Below are 26,226 nucleotides of genomic sequence, written 5' to 3' on the forward strand. Positions count from 1 at the left end.
CAGCACACATTTCGCACATTCGTTTCAAACCTATAAAACCGTCAGTCCACTTACATAACATGTTTTGTCATTATAGAACTCAACACATAAAAAAAACATTATGTCATAGAACGATGTTGATGTAAAAGTTACGGCACATCTTTCAATAAAACCAGTCTAGTAATGAATGCATGTTCCATTCTGTTCCCTTCAGAACGATTCACTTTGGTATTCAGTTCTATTTACAATAGATGCATCGTGATGCAAAAATCACAATATCCACATAAAAAGTAAGTGATTAGCTTATACAAAATAAACTTGTTCGGTCTCAAAATGTGATGACATTTGTACATGCATCTAGATACATACAAGGTAACGCTATATGTTTACAAGTGTATTTCCTACTCCTATGCTTATTCCAATTGGCTGCTCACTGCTGTGGTCCTTGTAGTGTCTGGTTACTATAGCGTAGAGTAATCTGCAAATAAAACACAGCGAACAAAATTGTCATTACTATAATTCCAGGGTCATCAATCAACATCGATTTTGTAATGTCGATGATCTGAGCATACAAGTACACATACTTTGTGACCAAAAAACAATACATCTTTAACACTGGCATGCTCTCTAGCTGGGATATAATAACAGAATAAGATATCGTATAATAAGAGTCACTTTTACCGTAAAAAAAGAGTGGCGATTTACAGCGAATCTCCTTCATCTTTTGGTCAAAGAGGGCATTCATCTCTCTCTGCAGGGTGCCCACTTCCCTCTGCCCACTGACTGGCACACGCGAGGGCAGGAGCTCCAGACTTAGACTGTCTATACTGCCACCACTGCTGGAGTCACTGTCAGACAGGTAGAGGCCGTTGGGTATAGGCTGGTGGCCATAGCGGCAATGGTTCTGGGGGGGAGGGGAAGGAGTCTGAGGCTGCCAGTGCACAGCAGCCCTGCGGTTAACTACCGGGGTGATGGGGGAGGTATGCTGCTTTCGTGGAACACTGCGAGAGCGGGCCTTTGTCCGTGACGTGTTGGAGGGGCGTTGGCTGGCTGGGGTCTCCAGGGTCCGTCTAACTCTGACAGGGGAGGATGGTGGGTGTCGGTTCCGGAGAATGACCTCAGGATGAGACTGGGGCTGGGGTTGGGACTGGGGCTGCGGATGGAGCTGGGGTTGGGGCTGGTTCAGATGTTCTGATACAATTTGGAGTGCAGGCTTACTGTTAAGCTTTCTCAGTGGTTCTCCTGCTATGTCCTCAATCACAGGTGGGTCTGGCCACTCAGGCTCAAATGACCGACCCGAGTTGTTCTGGCCCGGCCAGTGTGCATGGAAAGACTGAACCTGGTCTTCCAGATCTGGCCAGGCTGCCTGAAACGACTGCATTTGTCTCTCTGGTTCTGGACTCTGTGGCTGAGACGACTGAAACATGCCCTCCAGGTCAGGGCTTGTTGCTGTGATGCACGGGATGGACGCCCCAGAGTTGGAGAAGGTGGAGGACACGCGGACAAGGATGCCCTTCCTTTTCCCCTCCTTCTTTTTCTCCTCCTTTGGAGAAGCACCCTGGATTTCCTCCTCCAGAATTTGCACCGTGTGAGCTCGCTTCAGTGGTTCGCTCTGAGTCCCTCTATGGAGGTAGTCTATGCCTGCAGGCGTCACTAACATGCTGCCGTTCCCGCTGTTCTCCTGGGAGTAGGAGTCCAGGTCCTTGCGGTACCGCTGACGGACGTCCTCTGATGAGTAAGTGGAGAGGTGCATAGAGACCGTCTTTGGCTCCTTGGCTGACCCTTTCTTCGTAGCTTTTTTCAAAAAACCCTTTACAGCATTACTTGGCTTAACCTACGTGACAGAAAACAAGACAAGCTTTCATCAAGTGTTGAATTCAAGAGAAAGTGAGTTGTGAATTGACTCACTGTTAAGAAAATCTAAGCCTTAGTCTTCAACTACAGCAATATAGGTAAAGCAAAACTCAACCCAGTGCTTAGGCCTACCTTTCCTGTGATGTCATTTACAGCAACATGAACAAAGATGGAGGCCTCCTCCATGCCCTCAAGATAGACATGGCGATAACCTTAACATGTTTTTAAAAGATGATAGGGTAAAATTAACCATTTATCACATTAATCCCAAAATCACATGCATTTTATTTTCATAGAGCAATCCATGATAATGGTACACTTGTTATGTTGACGATCCAAATGTCTTCTGTCTGATGAAGTAGAGACCTGGTTAATCCCTCCAGCTACCTTACCTGGCATCATGCTGACGAATGCTATGGTCCTCTGTCCAATGAAGTTTTGTCCTATCGGATCATGGTCCCACACCTGGAAACGCACCAGTGCAATCTGGGTCATGTGGAGGGTGAAGACCAAGCTCTCCTCCCACATGGGATTGAAGCCTACAATGGCACAGAGAAGGAAGGAGACTATTATCTTCCATTGCATTTCCACAACCTTTTAGTGCTTTTCATTCAGCAGAAGTTTAACAGAATATCAAAATGCGTAGTCGAATGAGCACCTTGTTAAAAGAAAACGGAAACTAAATAGCTGTTGAGTTAAGATCAATGCTCACCATTATCATCCACCACCCGCGTCTGCTGCTTACAGCAATCAATAGGCAGACCGATGATCTCCACCTCTACAAAAGGATCAATAATCTACGACAACAACAAAGAAGACACATTCACATACAACGCACGAGTGACAAGACAAATAGCCTTGTAGTCTCCTCACATAAAATAGGTCAATTGAGGTTGTCTGACATGTCTCACCTCCCCTCTATCCCCCAGCATTGAGTCTTTGGGTTTTGGAAGCTGCTGCCCACTGATAATCTTCAGTACCAATTGAGTCTTACTCTGTCCCGGCAGAGGGTCCTCCAGCGTAGGGTTAAAGAAACCTGGGCAACACAGAGGGCAACGTTCAGCCAGCAAACTGTTATTCTGAGAAACAACTACTGTGCATTTATAGTGTTTAATTGTATAATCCGTTTGCTCATGTCTGTATTTTGGCTTCAACTACAGTTACCCATGTTTTCTAATAGTACCCACCTTTATTCATGCACCTGGGCTTCAGTAAGTATCCACAGTTGCCATTGGTTGAGAACTTGGCTCTGTTCAGTTCAAGCATGCGGCCCTCTGTTTGGTAATTCAGTGCAACTGAAAAGATAAGACAAGATAAGAAATACATTTTAGAGTACGACCACTGTTCTGAACCAGACTGAAGTCTAGATATTTGCCTCTAGACTGTCTTGTTTTTCTCTGTAAGCAAAGCAAAGCACACTTAAGGTATTGCATGAGCAGGGTATTTTACCCATATGGCATCCTGCGTTCCAAAAGGGCTGTGGGTTGAAGTTGCTAGAGTCCACACGGTAGTTGGAGGGGTAAACACGTAGTAGCTGCCTCTGGTTTAATCGCACCAACTGAGCTGGCTTCAGAGCCATGATCTGGTTCACAATGCTTTCATTGAGGGAAGACACTTGCCAACTGGTCATATAAGCTGCCGACCAGAAAACACATAGGTTCAGACACACTGACAACCAAGAGATAGAATGACTCCCATGCTGAAAGATCTTGTGCTATTGTTAAATAAAACAGAAATGATTTTGTATGAATATGGACACTACTCCCCACCTTGTGTTTCAATGTCATGGACCCGGACAGACTTGGTGTACTTGACGAGGTCAGACAGCGCTCGGGATAACCTCATCGTCTTCCCTTTCCTGAGGGTGAATAGGGGAGGGCCAGAGATAAGTGGATGCATGGGTCAATGTTTAAAAGTTCAAGTAAATGGTTTGATAACAGTATAACAGTCATGTTTGATTGACTTTACTTGTTGTGGTACACAATGTGTGTTTTGTCTCTCATGATGGGGTTCTCTTGGTCTGCATGGTCTAAATTAAGCATTAGCTTCTTTTTCTTCTTCTTTTTCCTCTAAGCACAAGAAATGAACAGTCAGCGTTTAGTCCAGATGGGGGCATTTCTACTGTAACAAGAGCATGTTAGAGCAGTAGAAAATGTCTCTCAAAGCAATACACTGCGCTGTCAGGAAAGTCACACAGAAAAGCTGATGCAGGCCTATGGTGACAACGGCTATTTTCACACGCTAGTGTTGGTAAAGGGGGGTGGTGAAGGGAGTTCGTGATTTGCATTTGTGCTGGTGAGGTAAGAGTCATTTGCATGGTGGAGGGAATGGTGAAGAGGAAGAGTGAAGTTCATTTGCATAAACATGATTGGAAAGCGCGGTGAAGCGAAGACCGGGTAAGGAGGTAGGCAGGGAGGGAGTTGTACCAGAGAATAGGCTGACCTTGCGTCTGAAGCTGCCCATGATAGACCTGCGTTTCTTGGGTTTGGATTCATCTGCAGTGCCAGCAGCGTTCCCCTTGAATAGTCAAACATATTCAAGACTCTAGACTCCCTGCTGACACAATCAATCAGCCACCTAGCTATCTCACTGTCTGATGGAATTCCTAATGGCTTTGGTATCATCTTATGACAGAGCACCTGATAACATCACGAGGTATGCTTTTCATTGTTCTCTGAAGTCAGCAACAACAAAAAAAGTACAGCAATCAGATATTTGTATCTAGGTCAACTGAAACACATGATGAAATTCACATAACATCCACTGTAAAACAGACGTTAATTGATATAGTTTTCAGACAAAGAATAAGGGCACTAGGCTTACAGTGATGAGACGTTCATTGATGCCTCACGTTTGGTGTATTATGCCACCTACAGGGGCTTTTAGGAACACTACAAATGTCCTGGGGTAGTTTTACTCAAAACATTGATATTTTTCCCTCCGTATATTTTAGCTAAACGGTAGTAATGTCCTTACATCTGTGTTTATCTGGGTGTCATCTTCGTCCTCCTCTTCCTCACTGTCTTCATCCGACACATCCCCCTCCTCTGCATCATCATCAATGTTCGCTGGAAGCTTCTTTCCCTGAGGAATAACAACCAGTCTGTTTACTACATTACTTTTTTTTCACAGAAAGTGTTGTGCAATGTTGTTTTAAAGTTTCATGATTTGGAAATCGGCGCTATGGAAATGACTGACTGCTACTATTGGTTGCGCAGTGCACTGGTAAAGAAATATGGCTTTACCTTGACTAAAACTTTCCCTTTCAGGAGCTCTGGGGAGGGCAACTTTCTGAATTCATTCATGTTGACCGTAGAAAGGTCCACCTTATCCTGGAGCACCTCCAACAGATACTCAGCCATCTTCTTCTGCTGGGGCACTGTGCAATGGTTCTCTATGGATAGGATCACTGGGTACCTGAGGATGTATGACACAACATATTGAAATGTGTGTTGCCCATGAATGGTTTTATATTGCTATCTATACCTGGGCAGGACATGATGACAAAATAAAGGTACTCACTGATTCTTTGTGAAGGCATATTTGTTAATGGTTTCAATGATGTCTTTGAAGAGGATCTTGGATGTCAGGGTGTAGCCATGATGGACGATAGGCTCCCCGTCTGGTCCATCCCAGCAGTCCACTGACAGACACAGAGAAAGAGTGAGTGAGTGATGAGGATGGTAAATACTGTAATACAACGGTTGGGTCTAATCCTGGATGCTGATTGGTTAAAACCGCATTCCAGCCAGTGTCTATTTTAGCAATAAGGCCCGAAGCGGTGTGCTTATATGGGTTGGGAGGTAGCCTAGTGGTTAGAGCGTCGGGCCAGTAACCGAAAGGTTGCAAGATCGAATCCCCGAGCTAACAAGGAAAACATCTGTTGTTCTGCCCCTGAACAAGGCAGTTATCCCACTGTTCCTAGGCTGCCATTGTAAATAAGATTTTGTTCTTAACTGACTTGCCTAGTTAAATAAAGGTTCAATTTTAAAATATGGCCAATATACATACCATGGCTGTATGTAGGCACTCCGCGTGCCTAAGAACAGCCCTTAGCTGTGGTATATTGGCCATATACCACAAACCCCTGAGGTGCCTTATTGCTATTATAAACTGGTTAACAATGTAATTAGATCAGTAAAAATAAATGTTTCGTCATACCCATGGTTTATGGTGGGTCTAATCCTGGATGCTAACTGGTTAAAACAACATTCCAGCCGGTGTCTATTCCACAAGTTACCGCTAGCTAAAGCTATGACGTTAAATGCCTATCTACTGTCCCATCTCACTGCGCAATCCACTCTCTCATCAGCCCAGCCAGGCAATTTATAAACTTGATTTCCACTATAAAAAGCATTTAGACATTATATCCCATTTCTTTTAGACTATCATTTGATTTAAATTTCAACAGCGGAGATTTGTATAAACCTTGCTGTCTGTCTCTCCGACATTTGCAACATTGTTTCAAGATATTGAAATTCGATCTCCAGCTGTCCTATGGTAATGAACCTGTCGGGAGTCGGGACGAGACACACAGGCAGGCAGCATTTCTCAGCCAGTCGAAATCATAAATCAGCAGGCATCATTTTTACAAAGAAATGTCAATAGAAAACAGGTAAAACGAGATGAAATGCAGCTAGTTTGCTGTCATTCCATTTTCAGTTTGAAGTGATTGTGTTAGCTGTGTAGTTGGCTGTCTCTTTTGAACAGTGGCCTGGCGACAGAGAAATGTTCAATGCCAGGCGAAATCGCACATCATTAGTTCATTGCTGTGGATGTATCCCCCCAACAATCATTAGAAAACAGCTTATACAAACGCAAATGCAGCTACTTTGCTACTATTATGGCAACGCTGTTTGACGTGACTGTGTTAGCCAAAGTTGGCTAGCTGGCAAGCAAGGGATAAGAATGATGCCAGAAAGAACGAACGACCAGGCGGCTTGGGAAGCAACCATAGATTTGTGTCGGGACTATATCTTGTGGAATGATGAAATAGTATGAATAAATTCATAAAAATAACGTTTTTAATGAAACATATGTCAATCACTATTTGAATATGTTGGTGACCCGTTGTACAAAAGTAATAATGCCCTCATCTCGGACCTAACAACAACCGTGCCAATATATCCTCCAAACACCGGCTTTCTTTGATGGGGTTTTATCGGCTGTTGGCATCCAACGTTATGGTGCATTACCGCCACCTACTGTACTGGAGTATGGGCCAGCGATAGGGATAATCTAAATCCTACCTCCCAGCCATGTTGCTCTTAAAAAACATAACAACATATTTGAGACTATATCTAATGACGTTCTACTCAATATACTCTTTAAAATAATTCCCTGTATCCTCTTCTCCCTCATGCTAGATCTCAGTCTCCCTCTTTCCCTTTAATACTCCTCACACTGTAGCAATACATGCTCCACTGTCTCTGTTTCCTGTCAATAATCATACTTTCCTGTTGGATGCTTTCCTATCATATTTAAGGTCTTCTTCAACTGGTTGTGTCCCACCCTTAATCTACTGGCTGTGTCCCACCCTTAATCTACTGGCTGTGTCCCACCCTTAATCTACTGGCTGTGTCCCACCCTTAATCTACTGGCTGTGTCCCACCCTTAATCTACTGACTGTGTCCCACCCTTATTCAACTGGCTGTGTCCCACCCTTAATCTACTGGCTGTGTCCCACCCTTAATCTACAGGCTGTGTCCCACCCTTAATCTACTGGCTGTGTCTCACCCTTAATCTACTGGCTGTGTCTCACCCTTAATCTTGTAAAAATAGCCTCCTCTCTTCTGTCCCTTCCTGCCGCTCCCCCCTCCCCGACTTTCATCTGTACTTTAAATAAATACCTGCCCTTAGTATCTCTATTCCACTGCTCCTGCTATCTCTGCACCATCACTGTCCATATCAGGCTTTTTACCTCTGCCTTTCTCATTAAAACTACAACATCAACATTCCCACTACTAAGTGCTTGTTAAGCCAGTATATCAGCTGCCTCGTTCCCCTCTACCCCCACATGGACAGGGACTCAAGTAAATCTTATCTCTGTATACCCATCTGTCTAATCCTGCCATGGGTTTGTAGCATCTTATCAAGCAGGTCTTGTCTGCTACGTGAGCTAAAGGACTGCAGACTCATCAACACTGCACATGAATCAGAGCAACAACTACAGAATGGCCATCAGCTCTGCCGTATATACAGCCAGATGATCAGTAATACGTTTCCTGACTGCCACCCCACATTCCTGCACTACAAATGCTGACCCAGTACGTCCTGTCCTTGGATCTTTTGAATCATCTGTGTAAATGGCTATAAAGTCTCTTAAACAAATCAGCAAACACCGGCTTCTCTGGCATATCACTTATCACTTAAGTTGGAGTACAGCACTGCAATGTTTTGAGTAGGGAGGCAGTTGAACAGCCATTATAGTGTCTAAGCTTACCTTCCACACAGCGACAGCCAGCCTGGAGCACATAGGCGTACATGTCTACCCTGGACTCAGACAGAAGCTGGTCCCCTGTCAGGTAGGTGTTGTGGGACGAGGCTATGAAGTAGTTACACAGGGGCTGAGTCATGTCCTGGTGCACATGATGGTGGTCTGGTTTAAAGATGTCTCCTGCTGGACTTCGCATGTAATTGGTGAAACCTGAGGTAAGAAACAGGATATGTGACTTTTCTTTGATTGACATACTGTTACTGTACTTGGAGATACACCATGTCTGTTCATGTGTATTTGGCTATTTCTGTGGGCTGTGATACAGGCGCTTGTGTCATGAAAACTACTTCAAAATCATGTAAAATCCTTACCATCGATGCCCAGAACCATATTCTGTAGGTTTTGAGAACATGGCTCAAACTGGCTGACTATCTCCAGACAATATTCTCTGGTTACACCCGCCATCTACCAAACAGAAACATTGTGATGAAAAATCAGCAAATATGCGGAATATTTTTTTTTTAAACGTTATATTCTGCTTTTAATTCAGTTTTACCTTCTGTTCATTTTCCATGAAACGGACCAGGTCATTCAGGTCCATGAACTCTTTGTTATTACTGTAGGAGAGCATGATGAGATAGAGGCCTCTGCGTGTAGACATCATCTTATAGAAGGTACAGAATTCTTCAAAAGCTAACGAACCCTGGTTGTCATCTGTGTCTGCTTTCTGAGGATGGAAAGAAAATATGTAGGGTTCTAGTTAAGGTTAGGGTGAGGGTTAACCACTTAGAAAAGAGAGTTCCTCAAGGGTTATTTGAGAAGGGTGATGGTTCTATGTGAAACCATAATGACTCAAAGAACCATTTGAACCCTTCAATGGTTCTTTGCAGTTCAGAAAATACTGCCCATCTCTTTATGATTCTTAAGCATTATCATACTGAAACATGATGGGATGGCGGCAGATGAATGGCATGACAATGGGACTCAGGATCTCGTCACGATATCTCTATGCCATCAAATTGCCATTCATTGTCCGTAGCTTATGCCTGCCCATACCATAACCCCACCGGAATCATGGGGCACTCTGTTCACAACATTGACATCAGCAAACCGCTTGCCCACACGATACCATACACCGAGGGTGGGCATTTTCAGTCATCAGGGGCCTGATTGGTGTCACAGTTTTGCCCCAGCTAACACACCTGACTCCAATAATCACCTAATCATGATCTTCAGTTTAGAATGCAATTTGATTAATCAGCTGTGATTGGAGAAAAAGTGTGACAAAAATTATGCCCCCAAGGACTGGAGTTGCCCACCACTACCATCTGCCCAGTACAGTTGAAACCGGGATTCATCTGTAAAGAGCATACTTCTCCAGTGTGCCTGAGATGGTTTCAGACAGTTGGTGGTCACACATGGTCTGCGGTTGTGAGGCCGGTTGGACGTACCGCCAATTTCTCTAAAACGATATTGGACTCTGCTTGTGGTAGAGAAAGTATCATTCAATTATCTGGCAACAGCTCTGGTGGACATTCCTGCAGTCAGCATGCCAATTGCACACTCCCAGCACAAGGAACACCTGTGTAATGATCATGCTGATTAATCAGCTTCTTGATATGCCACACCTGTCAGGTGGATGGATTATCTTGGCAAAGGAGAAATGCTCATTAACAGGGATGTAAACACATTTTCTACACAAAATTTGAGAGAAATAAGCTTTTTGTGTGTATTTCAGAGACCAACCAACACTTTACATCTTGCGTTTATATTTTTGTTCCGTATAATTACTTGCCCCCTTTAGAAATGTCATTGTATTTCCAAGCCACTGATAGATTTAGATAAAGACACAGAACAAATCCTTCTTGCACAGCCACAAAACAAAACTGTCTGACATGAGGGGTTAAACAAGATGGAAGACGGGTAATGCATTGTGCCTTAGTATGAATTACTGGAGCAGTGTGACAGTAGGCTAATACAACCATAGCCATCTGTTCTGTTCAACGGTGACCATATGGCCTGGTCTTCCTGTAGCGAGCTTCTCACGTACAGCGACCAACCTGCACTCTCTCAAGGTACGGCTAGGAAATCCTGAGACAAGACAACACATCCTAAGCTAGGATTGGAGATCAGGCCATGATCTTTGACCCCTAAACCCCTCTGGAAGAGTCTTGTCAGAGTGAAACCCTATTGCTGGCTTCTAAAGTAGCCTAGGGTTAAGTCCTCTCACCTTTCAGACAGAACTATGGGATAGCTACAGTATATACAACACTGTACATTGTGTGCCAAACCATGTAAGGACACCTGTAATGCAAGCTCTTGCAAACTAGTTTATAATTGATCCTGGGTTTCCACATGATACATATAATGACCTTCTGTAAAACTACTTTTAAAAGATTACAATTACTTGTTATTGTATTCTAGGATGTAATGAGAAACATTGAGATACAAGAACATCAAAATGTTCTTGGTGAGTTCATCCCCAGATTTATGAACATCTGAATATGATCTTACCTTAAACATCTCTCTGACTTTCTGCCTGGGCAGGTTCACATTGAGTTTGTGGAGTAACTGAAGAACCTCTCCCAGGCTCAAATTGCCGTCCCCGTTTTTGTCTGCCTCTGAGAAGGTCTGCTGTAACCATGTGAAATAAGAGTTAAGGAGGAGACATGGAGACCAGTGACCAATGACATTTATTTTAGTGTGTATCAAAATACATCCTATGTGACAAGACATCCCTGGAATTACATGTGTTGCTACATGTGATTTTACACAAACGTTGGAAGGTATCATGTCCTAATTGAATCAAATGCCCACAGGCTGATGATATTCAGGTCCTATTATGTCAAATGGATGTATTCTATGGTGTTGTAGGATGGTCTATGTTCTACTTTCATAATTGGGTCATAAGGCCCTATGAGTGATATGCTCCATAGTGACAGAGTAAAGGATATTGGTCCCTTTTGCGTTGTCTCTTTGCCAGACTGTCCTCGTCACTGATGCCAGCCATGAGGTATTTCAGGCCAGTAATCCAGGTACGGGCCTCATCTCCGTTAGTGGTGACCAGGTCAAGAGACTCCACGTGGTCGCCATGGTAAATACTGAAGCAGCAGTTGGGGTCGAAGCAGCTGTCTGCGTAGCGCTGGAAGATCTCAGACTTCTTGCCCTCACACACCTCGTGGATGGAGTCAATGGTTACTGGGATAGAATCAACATGAAAATGAATAAGAATGTACTCTAGCAGTCAATCAGCTGCAATAACCTGTTCATTTTTTCAGAAATCTCATAGCTATTTCAGATGAGTTACAAGGTGGTAAAACACACATGTGGTATGCGCGTTTGTACATTATGTTCAAATAGCTAATGGAATAGGGCTGGTAAACTGTTGAATGTAGACCAAGTTAAAATACTAGAGTATTCCTCACAGTACCCGTATGAAACCCCATCTGAAACATTCCCTGTCTGACTCACTTTTAGCTTTATCGTGCTTCCTGGAGGGCCTCCAGCGGATGCAGGACTTGTGTTCATCCAGGTAGAAGAACCTGACCAGGCCCTTCTTCTTCCCTTTCAGTTTGGTCATCTGGGTGCCAGTCTGCATGGTGCACATACACCTCTCCACTGCAGACAGGCCGCAGGGAGGAAGGCACACACACACTGGGTCAACATCAGATGACCTCTGTGCTCATATGGTACAGGGCGCCCTGTCCATATCGCGTACTTGTGTGCCCTAAAATTATAGCATTTGGGCCCATATCGAGTAAGTAAATAGGGTTAGGGTAAATAGGGAACGGCTCAAAGGAGTAGGAGCCTATATCCTGTTTCTGTAGCGTGAGGCAGCTTGATGTACAAGTACACCCCCTGCACAGAACGCTAGTCTATTTGGGCCCATATAGTAATTGATTACTGGAGCAACAAAGAGAAGATGCTAATGCATTGTAAGACGTGTCATAAGCATGTGTATCCCCATATGTCCTACAATACTGAATTATCTTTCAATCAACAGGTGAATTTACAAATGTTATTTCACAGCACTGGGGAAGCCACGCATATTATCCCTTTCAGATTAATTGAGGAGAATAGCAGGGTTGAAGCAGAGATTTACCAACTAGCAGTTGATTATTAGATTAGCTGACAACGTCAGGGCCAGGATTTAAGGGGTTGTTTATGTTATCAACGTGCACCTTGCACATCAAATACTTGTATTTTCGTACAACTGAGATAGATACTTCATCCTTGCAATATATGTAGTGTAGAATATTCTGCTCTATACTGACTCATTGATAGTGCATACTGTAGGCCTACCTACAGTTGACTTTGTCTTTCTAATTGAGCTGGCTCCCATTCTCTTACGACCTCCTGTCCCATGACATGTTCGTATGGCATTCATGTTTGTACGGTATTTTTGAGCATGACGGTAAGAGCAGTTAACCTTCCTCTGTAATCTGGAGTAGAGAGAGAGACACGTGATGCCCACTAGTCTGCATCACTCAGTCTAATCTCTAGGGATTGTCTGGAGTCCATATACCCATCATCTACTCACTATTACCTGCGTACATGTCACCTGCATTGTCACTCTATTATGGTGGGAAACCCAAGGTTTAGGAAGCAATAGCAGGTGTTATAGAATATGCTACCTTATTTCATACATTTTGTTCAAACTCAGTGGCTAATGACTTACAGCTCTGTATCCTCCCCAAATAATATGTAATTAAGTCATTCGAGGGAAGACAAAATATATGTCAAATATCATATCTCCATCAGTCGCTTACCATATTGACCCAGTCTCCATTTGGGTTGTGCTACGACGCTTCCACCAATCCAAAAGAACTCCTCTGCCAGTCTGGAGATGGAGGTTTTCTGCCACAGCTTTGGGGACGTCATGATGGATGGGGTGGGGGACCTGCTGGAGGACCTGCTGAAGGGGGAGGAGGTCCTTCTCTCTGCGCTCAGAGAGGACAGACAGGGGGAGAACAGTCCGGGAGACAAGGAAGCAAAGGATGGAGAGCCACTCTTCACTGTAGACGAGGTAGCCATCACTGGGGTAGAGGTGAGGCTCAGTCTTGGAAATATCGCTGCCATCGGTGGGGTGGTGGTGAGACTCAGTCTTGGAGATCTTGGAGATGGAGCTGTCATCGGTGGGGTGGTGGTGAGACTCAGTCTTGGAGATCTTGGAGATGGAGCTGTCATTGGTGGGGTGGTGGTGAGACTCAGTCTTGGAGATCTTGGAGATGGAGCTGTCATCGGTGGGGTGTTGATGGGGTTTAGTCCTGGAGATAAATTGACGTTTAGTCCTGGAGATAGCGGTGCCATGGCTGAGTTGACGTTCATTCCTGTACCGCTCATTTAGCTACACACCTGCCTCCCGCTCATGTCCTCTACCCAGTGTCTGTGCCCCTCACACAGCCTTCGTCTCTCCAGTTGGACTGTGGTTCAAACCAAAACTAATATCCTGAAGACAACTCTAACTCCCTACCATAATCCAGGAAGTATATCCATTTTCAGAATTGTATTTTATCACCCAGAGTTAAAAAACCTTGTCATGTATCACCACCTCAGTTTGTATGTGTGTCTCCAGAAGAACTAGCCATAGGACAGGGAGTGAAGGCCCCTGGTTACTCCATTCATTCCCATTCTTCACCAAACATTCCACAGCACAGGTCCCAGTGACGCAGCCACCGTACACACAAGTGTGTTTCGCACTGTGGCAGCAGGAGAAGTGTGCAACACGCGTCAACCACTAAATCTTCCTCAAGCTGTAATCCTGGGCTAAAGGAGGCCACAGCCTTCGCCGACGGATTTTCACGCAAAATGTAAGCTCTTAAAGAAAGGGAAAGAGGTGGGGATGGGAAGGGATGTTCACTCAGTAGCACAAAAGGGAAGTCCAATCAAGTAGCTGAATGCAGAGTATCCAAACACTCTCAGATAGTAATGGGATGTTAGTTTTTGTGGCGTGACTGAGTGTAGGCTGCAGTCAAACAAATGAGATTAAGTCTCCCCTTCTCAGCAGCCTGCGGGCACTTCCCTCGCGAGACAATTGCCCTCTTTGCAATCAGCATGTAATAACACTAACATGAAAATTGTGAATTAGCTCTGCTGTGTATTTTTGGTGTCTGTTCTATGAAAAACACACTGGCCTATCAGAGATACCAAAGTATTTAATTGAATTAAAGTATTGACTCTGCAGGAGGAGGTCTTATGTTCTGCACACTGATTGGCTTATGTTTGTTTTTGTATGTGTGTTTTTGTCTGAGCATCAAAGATGTTACAAATTGTGCTTTGAATTATCCCTGTTTCTTAGATATGAATACATAATATTGGACTATAAATTGTGCCATCCTGTATTATACTGTAATGACCTGACTAGTGCGGGTCGCTACAATACTTATGCTAAAATGTTAATGCCGTTTACTTTATGTTTGTATTTTTATATTTTCTTATTTCTTATTGTTGTTTCATTGTTGATAAGGAACCTGCAAGGAAGCATTTCGTTGGACGATGTATACCATGTGTATCCCATACAGTGCCTTCAGAAAATATTCACAACCCTTGACTTTTTCCACATTGTGTTGTGTTACAGCCTGAATTTAAAATTGATTACATTTAGATTTGTTTCCACTGGCCTACACACAATACCCCATAGTGTCAATGTGGAATTATGTTTTTAGAAATGTTTACAAATTAAGACAAAATGTAAAGCTGAAATGTCTTGAGTCAATATGTATTCAACCCCTTTGTTATGGCAAGCCTAAATAAGTTCAGGAGTAGAAATAACTTTAAACACAAGGCCAAATCTACACTGGAGTTGCTTACCAAGAAGACAGTGAATGTTACTGAGTGGCCAAGTTACAGTTTTGACTTAAATCTGCTTGAAAATCTTTGACAAGACTTTAAAATCTTTGTCTAGCAATGTCTAGCAATGAAATCTTTGTCTAGCAACAACTAATTGGACAGAGCTTGAAGAATTTTGAAATGAATCATGGGCAAGTATTGTACAATCCAGGTGTGCAAAGTTCTTAGAGACTTACCCAGAAAGACTCACAGCTGTAATCGCTGCCAAAGGTGATTTTAATATGTATTGCCTCAGGGGTGTGAATACTTATGTAAATTAGATATTTCTGTATTTAGTTTTCAATACCTTTACAAAATTGTCAAACAACATGTTTTCACAATCACAGTCAAAAGTTTGGACACACCTACTCATTCAAGGATTTTTCTTTATTTTGATTATTTTCTACATTCTAGAATAATAGTGAAGACATCGAAACTATGAAATAACACATATGCAATTATGTAGTAATCAAAAAAAGGTTAAACAAATAAAAATATATTTTATATTTGAGATCCTTTGCCTTGATGACAGGTTTGCACACTCTTGGCATTCTCTCAACCAGCTTCACCTGGAATGGTTTTCCAACAGTATTGAAGGAGTTCCCACATATGCTGAGCACTTTTTGGCTGCATTTCCTTCACTCTGCGGTCCAACTCATCCCAAACCATCTCAATTGGGTTGAGGTCGGGTGATTGTGGAGGCCAGGTCACCTGATGCAGCACTCCATCACTCTTCTTCTTGGTTAAATAGCCCTTACACAGCCTGGAGGTGTGTTTGGTCATTATCCTGTTGAAAAAGAACTGATAGTCCCACTAAGCGCAAACCAGGTGGGATGGCATATCGCTGCAGAATGCTGTGGTAGCCATGCTGGTTAATTGTGTCTTGAATTCTAAATAAATCACTGACAGTGTCACCAGCAAGGCACCCCCACACCACCACACCTTCTCCTCCATGCTTCAACATGCAGAGTTCATCCGTTCACCTACTCTGAGTCTCACAAAGACACAGCGGTTGGAACCAAAAATCTCAAATTTGTACTCATCAGACCAAAGGACAGATTTCCACCAGTCTAATGTCCATTGGTCCTGTTTCTTGGCCCAAGCAAGTCTCTTCTTATTATTGGTGTCCTTTAGTAGTGGTTTCTTTGCAGCAATTCGACCATGAAGGCCTGATTCACGCAGTCTCCTCTAAACAGTTGATGTTGAGATGTGTCTGTTACTTGAACTCTGTGAAGCATTTATTTGGGCAGCAATTTCTTAGGTGAAGTTAACTCCAATTAACTTATCCTCTGCAGCAGAGGTAACTCTGGGTCTTCCTTTCCTGTGCCGGTCCTCATGAGAGCCAGTTTGCTTATTTGAGCTGTTCTTGCCATAATGTGGACTTGGCTTTTTTACCAAATAGGACTATCTTCTGATACCACCGCTACCTTGTCACAACACAACTGATTGGCTCAAACGCATTAAGAAGGAAAGAAATTCCACAAATTAACTTATGACAAGGCACACCTGTTAATTGAAATGCATTCCAGGTGACTACATCATGAAGCTGGTTGAGAGAATGCCAACAGTGTGCAAAGCTGTCATCAAGGCAAAGGGTGGCTATTTTGAAGAATCTCAAATATAAAATATATTTTGATTTGTTTAACACTTTTTTGGTTACTACATCATTGCATATGTCTTCACTATGTAAACTTCCGACTTCAACTGTATTTCATAGTTTTGATGTCTTCACTACTATTCTAGAATGTAGAAAATAGTAAAACATTTAAAAAAAACTTGAATGAGCAGGTGTGTCCAAACTTTTGACTGGTACTGTATATAGTTTTAATTCATTTGAATTCAGGCTGAAAAACAACCGTGTGGAATAAGTCAAAGGATATGAATACTTGCTGAAGGCACAGTACATACAACTAATACAACTTGAAACGTGATAACAGTGTTACACTTTGTGTAACTCATTGACTGTAATAAAATATAAAACACACTCATGAATATGGTTGATTTGATTTTAATGGCTATTATACAGTTTTTCCAAAGAAAAAAGAAACATTGAAACAAGCGGCAAAAACAAACCCCACTTCCAAACCAAAACTACAATAAAGAGCATAAACACAATGTATATTGCTAGTACATTGTACCCAACAGGTATTCAGTGGGAGAGAAAAAACGGAACTGATACATAAGACATAAAAGTATTTTCTTCTACAATACATAAGAGGGCACCTAGGAATGAAACCCAAAGAAGGGGTAATATTTATCCTAATAGGAGCTTTAGCATTGTCTGATAAGTCGGATAAAGCGGTTGATGGTGAGAAATTGTCTTCAGGTAAAATTTTTGGTCTGGGTTTTGGGAGACACCTTACAATACATCAAATAAGATAACCATAATCCATTCTATTAAATGCCCATTGATTTCAGATGATATCGAAGGGAAACAATAATGAAACTATAATATTAACATTTCAAATATAGAGTTTCTATTGGTTTCAAGTAAGAGACAAAATAATATTCATATGCAAGTTAAGTGTGAAGCAAGCAAACGTATTGACAAATATCTTATTTACAATATCATCCTTGAACATTGTATTTACATAAGAGTTCATTGAATGAAAGTGTTCTATGTTCATGTTCATTTGTGAGTTGAAAAACATGAGGGAGTTAAATGCACAATGCACATTTTATTTTTTAAAAGTGCAATTCCTTTTCGTAAAGTACAAAAATATATATCCATATTTTGTATATATATGTAGAAATGTTGTTCATTGAAACTGCACATGTTGCTTTTTCAAAGAGCCCGAAAACCAGTGACTAAAAATGTATGCTTATAGTTGACAAGCAGCAAATTATTTCGGAATATAAATTATTTTACTGTACTCGATACAAAATCGGAAATACCTCAATTCACCAAAGAGAAAGCTATATCAAAGGTGTTTTATGTGGGTAACATTAGATTTACCGGGCAGAACTCCATTCTAGCATGGGCAAGCACATTTAAACATTTGTCACATAGTTTGGTTTCATACACAATATACTGTATCTCAAAAAACTCTTTTCAAAAAGACTAATTAAGTGTAAGGAATACGAATTGTAAAAAGTAGCACTTTCATAAAAGATTTAAGATGGGAACAAAAGGTGGGTGGAACTGATTCCAGGCCACACAATCCCCAATACTTCAGGCTTTAAATACAAGAACACAAATACACACGGTAGAGAAGCTGGCGCATACATGTATATGTTGGTATGTGAATGTGTAAATATGTACGTATGTGAGCGTTGCCTGAAGGATAGCAGTGCTGCTGACGCAACATGTCCTGTACATCCTCAAAAGAAAAGAGAAAACATTTGAATTAAGCAAACTGACTGATTGAAAAAAAAGTCAATAGTGGTATACTGGTGTCCGTTGTTTCCAGTGGCTTTGTAATACCTTAAAGTGTACCGAGATTCCGTGGCACTAGCAAGAGTTACACCTGCTACTGTCATTTCATGAAAACAAGCACTTCTCTTTCCCCTACATATTCAAGTAACACTATGTAGCTATATTCGTACATTTTAAATAGCTTATACCAAAATACAATCCTTGAACAGCTTCAGGGATCTGACTGAGGGCTCTAAAGTCACTTGTGAGGTGTCTTCCATAGACTTTCTTTCTTAGCTTCTGTAGGCTGTACAACAATGTGTATTCATGCTTCTATCCAGTTCCATTTTATAAAGGTCATATATTATTATAATAACGTCCATTTCTATCATATCAGTAACCGGAAGATGTATTTTAAATTCTATGAAAACCTCGTCTTTGTCTCCCACAAACATCTTTCAATTTGGTGAATTTCGTTTCCTTAACAAGAGGCGCAGTGCATTCTGGGTCCGCCCTCTTGCATTAAGTCTCTAGTTCCAACCACACACTGTCTAGCGCACGCATCTTTAGGATCCATTGGGATGTTGTGTCTGTCTGTGTGTCTCTGCGTTAGTGTGTTGGGGGGTCATGGGGGTGTCCTGTGGGCCTCCCAGCTGAGCCTGCAGGTCCTTCACCACCCTCTCCAGGCTCTGCCGCGCCTCCCTCTCCTGCTGTAGCTCCTCTCTCAGCTGCTCTCGGTCCGCCTCCGCCTGCTGCAGCTGAACCTGCAGCTCCTCAATCTGGAAAGGAAGGTACACATCAGTCAGGATGCACATGCTGTGATTCAACTATTCTTGATTAGGTATGTGTGTGTGTGATTCTTTCTGTATGATAACCTATGTGTGCAGGCTATATCAGAAGGATCTTGGTCCTACCTGTGTGGAGTACTTGGCTCGCAGGCGTTCAGCCTCACAGCCTTTGTCGCAGACTCGTGTCTGTCTCTCTCTCTCCAGCACTTTTTTCAGATGGCCACGAGACTCGTCCGCCTCCCTCATCTTCCTGTCCCACTCCATGCTCAGGCGTTCTATCTCTTTCCTCAGGTTGCGCTTGGCCTCGATGGCCTCTCGAAGACGCCCTTTCTTGGACACCCTCACAAAATCCAACTCCTGTGGGTGAAAAAAAAAAAGTTTATATTCTGTTGTGTCCTGAAGATTGTGTCACAAAAAAACACATTGTACACATGAAGAAACGGTAAAAAATGTTGTGCCAAAAGGCGGCCATTTTGGATCGTGAGTGGGAGGTTTACCTGCTGAAGGCTGCGTTTGGCCTGCAGCGCTGCCCCCAGTTTCTCCTCCTGCTTCACTCTCATCTTAACAATCTCCTGCAGGAACTTCTCCCTGGCCTCCTTGGAGTCAAGACCTCCATACAGGGTCTGTCTCAGTGTGTCCAGCTCTGGACATGAAGGTGCCCCTGGTAACACCAGCCGGACTGGGCCCTCCAGGGGCCTCATGGTGGTCTGGGGGGTCAGGGTCCAGGTCATACTGGAGCAGGCAGATGGAGGGGATGCCAAGGAGGGGACCGATGGTGGGTCTGAAAGACAGAAAAATAAAACAGTATGTTTATAAGGTGAAGCCTAAAAAAGTATTGGAACAGCAGTGACATCTGCTGCTGAGTAAAATCTTCTGACTTGAGACTGCCCTGTGTGCTCTGTGCTGCACAGACCAGCCACTAGATGGCACCCTCTCACAAGGATCAGGCAAACTAACCATAGCCTACTTCCAGTATGGTAAAGACTCTCATTTCCACAGAAAGTCTTACTACCGTATTAGCTCGGGTTAGGTTGCCTGTCCTTGAGTATTGGAGTGTGTCCTAGTGCCCTATTTCTCTTACAGAATGTCTGAACAACAGTGTGTCATACTCACAGTCATCATAGTCATCCACCTCAATCTCCCCGTCAGTCTCCATTTCCTCCACACCGTTGGCTGTGTTGGTGTTGATGTGAACAAGTCTGGGCACAGGCTGTGAGTCTCCACACTGTGATGCTGGTCCGGAGCTGATGTGCTGGTCTCCCCTGCATGGAGCCTGGCTGTGGCCCACTGGGGCCTGCTCCCCACCTTGGTAGGCCAACGGAGCTGGGGCCACATTGGGCACCACAGACGTGTCCACATTTTTGTGGTTTGATCTGTTATGATAAGAAAATCCAAGTTAGTTCAACAATATACAGTAAGACATCCTAGCAATGGGTTAAAAATGTGGTTATCATTGTTATATGATAATTCCATAGGAATGTGGTTATCATTGTTATATGATAATTCCATAGGAATGTGGTTATCATTGTTATATGATAATTCCATAGGAATGTGGTTATCATTGTTATATGATAATTCCTTAGGAATGTGGTTATCATTGTTATATGATAATTCCTTAGGAATGTTACCTCAATGTGTTAAAGGCTGACAATCCATTACCGTGGTGTGGTGAAAAGGATGAGAGAAACCATGACAGCATGACTGTCTCTGACTCACCTCTCGTTGTGACTGGTAGACTTCTGCCTCTCAGCAGATGTACTTCTGGGGGACCAGGGGCGGAAGGCTGACGGCCTCTGTTTCAGCTGGACCGGTTTCAGATCCTGGAAACAGATAGGATTCTTACATTATAATACAGTTATGAAACAGGGAATTCAAAAAACATCCTTGGAAAGGTACAGTGAAATCATATCGCATAATGTAGACTGGTTTGTAAAGAGACTATTGACAATGTAATTAACTGACTGAATTACAGGGCTCATATGTATAAGGCAAGGCAACGAGGACTCTCTGTATAGGAGAGTCCTCGTTGGACTCTGACCCTTAACCTTACAGCAAATCACATGTATCCCAATCAAGAGAGAACATGAGCTACAAACCTTGTTCCCTGACTTTGATAGAGATTGTAGCCAATCGAGTTGCTTCTCTTTGTCAGCAGATGGAGAGTTTATTTTCTCCAGTTTGAACTTCTTGGCTGGAACTGGGCTGTGCGGCTAAAGAGAGAAGAGAAAGAGATACGGAAGAGACTATTAATGATCACCATCTTCATCTACCGGAGTAGTCTGTAACACACTTGTACAAGTCGTAGATAGATAGTTTAAATATCTTTACACAACGTCCCCTTCAGAGGTGTTCCATACTGTAATTGGCATCATTCACCTTGAGGTGTATTTCAGAGAAACATCCATGTGTCCAAATAGTCTCATCCATAAAAAAATCAGCTAGCGGCCCTAATCCAGTGTGTGAGGGGAACGGTAGACGTTTCTATCAGGGTGAGGTCTGGCTGTGAGCTGGGGGCTTGAGTACGGGTGCAGGTGCAGTGGAGGTACTCTCTGTTCTGTGTGGGAGAGAGGGCTGAGAATAGTGTTTCTGTAATCTGACGGACAACTGGAGTGAAACGTTCTGCCGGTGTCGCTGTACCTCGGCACGGACCGTAGTCACGCAACGTTTCGCCCAACTCGCTCCGCTGAGCAAGATTACGTTGAATTCTTTCGGCGTTTGAGTCATTTAGCAGACGCTCTTATCCAGAGCGAGTGAATACGTTTTCAGATGAAGACACGACTAGCTAACCTAACATCTCGCTCTCCTTTTCCTCACTGAGCTTCACATAGCAGCAGGTTTGGCCATGTAACAGTGATCCAGGAAGTGACGGTGTGTGCAGCTCTTCTGGCTTCAGTGGTGAGACAGAGCAATCTAGCCACTGCCCTCAGGTCTGCACTTGTCAGGATGCGCATAAGTTTACCTAGGCAGTGGGAGAGGCCTGCCCGGACCTGTCAGTTATCTTACTCATCTCACTACTATGACATTCTCCCTCAAAGAGTCCTCTTTTCAATGGATGATTCAATTGAAATCATGACTGAATATACTGTGGATGTATCATTTACATTTGAGTAATTTCGCAGATACTCTTATTCAGAGCGACTTAGAGGAGCATTTAGGGTTAAGTGCCTTGCTCAAGGGCATATCGGCAGATATTCAAACCGGCGCCCTTTCAGTTACTGGCCCAACAGTCTTAACCGCTAGGCTACCTGCCGCCCCATAAAAGTAACACAAAAGTATATACTAGACAGGTGTGAATGGAAAATATACTCCACTAAATCCTTCTGAAAGGTGTATCACTTGACATTGTAATAATGTTAAGGAGAGAAAGATAAATTGCCTTTGGTACTGACTGACACCCTTGGTGTAAATGAATCCTGTCTTACGGTTCTGATTAGCTTAGAAGCAGTGTGTGGTTCTGGCAATGTATCACAAGGGGGAGGTGTCAGTCAGTCAGGTCTCACACTGCACTGCCAGCCTCGGTCTGCCGTACGATGGCGCTCAGACTAAAACATGCCACGCAACCTTGTCATTTCTGCTGCGCCTCTGGCCCACAAAGCTACAATCATACGAGGCCCTAGTGCAGAGGGCATGACTGTGGTTGTCTGGACACTCCTCTCATGTCTCCCTCCCTGACTCAAACATCTGTCTCCTCTCTAAGTGTCTAACCACACACACACAAACAGACACACACGCAGTTAGGCAGCAGCCTGTGAGGTTAGTGCTCGGGACATTTAACCCCGACCTCCAGCTGACTCTACGATGACTCGAACACTCACCTGCCTCACTCAAGGCCAGAGTTTTTCTAAAAAGCGGAGAGTGGTCGAAACCCGGAGTCTGTAATTACTGCCATGCTGTTGTTTTCCCAACAAAGTCTGTCTGTCTGGTACTATTCCTACCCTGAGGTTTGCAGCTCCAGGAAAACGTGGAGCCCTAGACATAACAGAGTTAGAAAACAGACCCTCCCAGACACCACAAGGGACCTGCTGGCTAAATCTGACACTGATCTCACAGGAGAGGAGCCACACGGGTTTTACTCAGCACCACATCACAGCCATAACAAGGCCACACAGACACAGCATCAGAGACATAACAGCCTCCTCCTGGATGCACACCACATCCCATGACTGCAATCCTCACTGCAATCCTCACTGCAATCCTAGCCCAAACTACCCGACATGGCCCCTCTAAGGATGGAGTGAGTGAGTGAAGGGAGAGAGAGAGGAGGGAAAGAGGGAGGTAGAGAAAAAGGGAGGGGGAGACTTCCTCGCAGGAGTTTGCTTTGGCCAGGGCCCCTGTGGGAACGGAGTGGTGAGTGCGAGGGAGGGGGCGGGCTGTGGGGGGGAGCGGGACCACAGAGGAAGCACTGAGCTGGAGGAATGTATACTTGAAGGCCAAGTACAGCCTCCTCTTAAAGAGTCCATTCAAGCAATGTCCTTTTCAACTCGCTATTGTAGGACATTTCTTTGAGGAGCCATAAAGGGGGGACGATTTCAAAGTAAACCTGTAGGCTAAACAGGAGCTAACAGTGCAGACATGCTTTGTCTGGAAACGACGGTCCTATAATAGTGTGGTAATACAGTGATAAGCAAATATCCACATGGCAAATCGTCCTAACACCACTATAACTGTCAACAGACACATAAACACCATCTATTCCAAGTGGACTATCTAACAGTTAGAATGGTCTTTCGCCAATAGATGCCAATTGGAGCGTGATAGAAGATGGGAATGTTGTTTTACTTCATTTGACATGATAAGCAATGACTGACTGAGTTTATTGATCCATCTACAGGCCCAATCAACAAATTAGTATTATAGTCAAATGCAAACTGCTGGGTGAGAACTGCAAAATGCTAAATATACAGTGCATTCGGAAAGCATTCAGACCCCTTGACTTTTTCCAAATTTTGTTACGTTACAGCCTTCTTCTAAAATGGATGAAATTGTTAAATAACTGAAATATCACATTTACAGAAGTATTCAGACCCTTTACTCAGTACTTTGTTGAAGCATCTTTTAAACGATTACAGCCTCAAGTCTTCTTGGGTATGACGCTACAAGCTTGGCACACCAGTATTTGGGGAGTTTCTCCCATTTTTCTCTGCAGATCCTCTCAAGCTCTGTCAGGTTGGATGGGCGCGTCGCTGCACAGCTATTTTCAGGTCACTCCAGAGATGTTCGATCGGATTCAGGTCCAGGCTCTGGCTGGGCCACTCAAGGACATTCAATAACTTGTCATGAAGCCACTCCTGCGTTGTCTTGGCTGTGTGCTTAGGGTCATTGTCCTGTTGGAAGGAGAACCTTCGCCCCAGTCTGAGGTCCTGAGCGCTCTGGAGCAGGTTTTCATCAAGGATCTCTCTGTACTTTGCTCCGTTCATCTTTTCCTCGATCCTGACTAGTCTTGCAGTCCCTTCCGCTGAAAAACATCCCCACAGCATGATGCTGCGATCACCATGCTTCACCGTAGGGATGGTGCCAGGTGTCCTCCAGACGTGATGCTTGGCACTCAGGCTAAAAAGTTCAATCTTGGTTTCATCAGACCAGAGAATCTTGTTTCTCATGGTCGGAGAGTCCTTTCGGTGCCTTTTGACAAACTCCAAGCTGGCTGTCATGTGCCTTTTACTGAGGATTTGCTTCCGTCTGGCCACTCTACCATAAAGGCCTGATTGGTGGAGTGCTGCAGAGATGGTTGTCCTTCTGGAAGGTTCTCCCATCTCCACAGAGGAACTCTGGAGCTTTGTCAGAGTGACCATTGGGTGCTGCAGAAATGTTTTGGTACCCTTCCCCTGATCTGTGCCTCGCACAATCCTGTCTCGGAGCTCTACGAACAATTCCTTCAACCTCATGGCTTGGTTTTTGCTCTGACACGTACTGTCAACTGTGGGACGTTATATAGACAGGTGTGTGCCTTTCCAAATCATGTCCAATCAATAGAATTTACCACAGGTGGACTCCAATCAAGTTGTAGAAATATTTCAACGATGATTAATGGAAACAGGATGCACCTGAGCTCAAAAGGCTCTGAATAGTTATGTAAATAAGGTATTATTTTGCAAAAAAATTATAAAAACCTGTTTTCGCTTTGTCATTATGGGGTATTGTGTGTAGATTGATGAGGGGAAAAAATGATTTAATACATTTTAGAATAAGGCTGTAATGTAACACAATTTAGAAAAAGTCAAGGGGTCTGAATACTTTCTGAATGCACTGTGTATCTAGGTTAAATTTAAAGTACAACGTGGGTACGATCAATTTAATTGAATCAGTCCCAGCTGCTCGTTGTTTGAATGTTTCATGTCTGTCACGCTATTGGCTGTGAAAGCAGTGCTAAAACGTCTAATCCTTTAGCATTTGCTGAAGCACAAACTAAAATCTCAAATGGAATGATCTAAAAACAAAACACAGGAGTGCACTCAGAAACGGACAAAAATAGTTTCCCCAGCTGAACTTCACCGGGCTTCCGTCACACAATACCACAGCATGCTGCATGATTGCATGGCATTAAATACACAGCAACAAGACACAACAGTTTCACATTTCAGACTCCTTTCCCCTACTAAACCCCTCACTGTAATCCCTAGATCTGAGTGTGCTTAGAAGGGCTCTGCCTCGCTCAAGGGCACACCAACTGGCAGAGCTCACCCAGGAAACAGCCTTAGTGGGACGTATGAGAGTGGGCAGAAGCCGAGATCTCTATTATAATATCCACATGCTCATGTGTCCACCCTGGAGTCGTTGTCCCAAAGGCGGGAAGGCAGGCGACAAGCTCACGTCCAAAATAAGCCCATAGAAACGCATTGGGTTTATTTTGGACAGATTTTGGCGAGAGTGGAACCTCTCGCATCCCCCCTTCCTCTCTGGCAGAGAGGTCTGAGGCAGGGCTGGGGTGGGCTGGGATGTCAGGCGGAAAGTCTATAGGCCTCTATTCAGTGCTCACGGTATCTGTG

The 26,226-nt window shown here is 43.6% G+C and overlaps 2 protein-coding genes across 2 annotated transcripts in view; both read right to left on the reverse strand.

Annotated features, from left to right (window-relative positions):
- Positions 1 to 440: 440 nt before the first annotated feature.
- On the reverse strand, positions 441 to 13,765 carry plch2b (phospholipase C, eta 2b). The gene is made up of 22 exons (XM_039016602.1): positions 13,743 to 13,765; positions 13,307 to 13,536; positions 13,039 to 13,209; positions 11,741 to 11,923; positions 11,224 to 11,467; positions 10,784 to 10,913; positions 8,826 to 8,996; positions 8,641 to 8,734; positions 8,276 to 8,479; positions 5,356 to 5,476; positions 5,079 to 5,250; positions 4,810 to 4,917; positions 3,802 to 3,902; positions 3,596 to 3,691; positions 3,283 to 3,455; positions 3,021 to 3,128; positions 2,745 to 2,869; positions 2,546 to 2,630; positions 2,226 to 2,372; positions 1,966 to 2,045; positions 685 to 1,813; positions 441 to 457 (listed from the first exon to the last, which is right to left on the reverse strand). The coding sequence occupies exons 1-22, from the start codon at positions 13,763 to 13,765 to the stop codon at positions 441 to 443; spliced, it is 3,912 nt and encodes a 1,303-aa protein (XP_038872530.1).
- A 3,330-nt stretch (positions 13,766 to 17,095) lies between these two features.
- Positions 17,096 to 26,226, reverse strand: part of skib (v-ski avian sarcoma viral oncogene homolog b) — a 38,482-nt gene continuing 29,351 nt past the window's right edge. The window contains exons 2-7 of the mRNA XM_039016684.1: positions 21,337 to 21,450; positions 20,957 to 21,060; positions 20,354 to 20,613; positions 19,738 to 20,021; positions 19,367 to 19,597; positions 17,096 to 19,231 (exon numbers count right to left, since the gene is read on the reverse strand). Of these exons, the coding sequence (XP_038872612.1) occupies positions 19,019 to 19,231; positions 19,367 to 19,597; positions 19,738 to 20,021; positions 20,354 to 20,613; positions 20,957 to 21,060; positions 21,337 to 21,450 (1,206 nt within the window). The 3' untranslated portion in view covers positions 17,096 to 19,018. The remainder of the gene's footprint in view (positions 19,232 to 19,366; positions 19,598 to 19,737; positions 20,022 to 20,353; positions 20,614 to 20,956; positions 21,061 to 21,336; positions 21,451 to 26,226) is intronic.

Source organism: Salvelinus namaycush, chromosome 20, assembly GCF_016432855.1.
Source record: "Salvelinus namaycush isolate Seneca chromosome 20, SaNama_1.0, whole genome shotgun sequence".
NCBI lineage: Eukaryota > Metazoa > Chordata > Actinopteri > Salmoniformes > Salmonidae > Salvelinus > Salvelinus namaycush.

What these genes read in the sequence shown, in the direction of transcription:
- plch2b (XM_039016602.1), bottom strand. Translation starts at nt 13,765, where the DNA reads ATGGATATACTTCCTGGATTATG. An exon ending in ATGGAGACTGGGTCAATATG is followed by an intron (nt 11,924 to 13,038) that starts GTAAGCGACTGA and finishes ATGTTGACCCAG; the next exon opens with TGTGTGTGTGCCTTCCTCCC. An exon ending in TCATGGAAAATGAACAGAAG is followed by an intron (nt 8,735 to 8,825) that starts GTAAAACTGAAT and finishes TCTGTTTGGTAG; the next exon opens with ATGGCGGGTGTAACCAGAGA.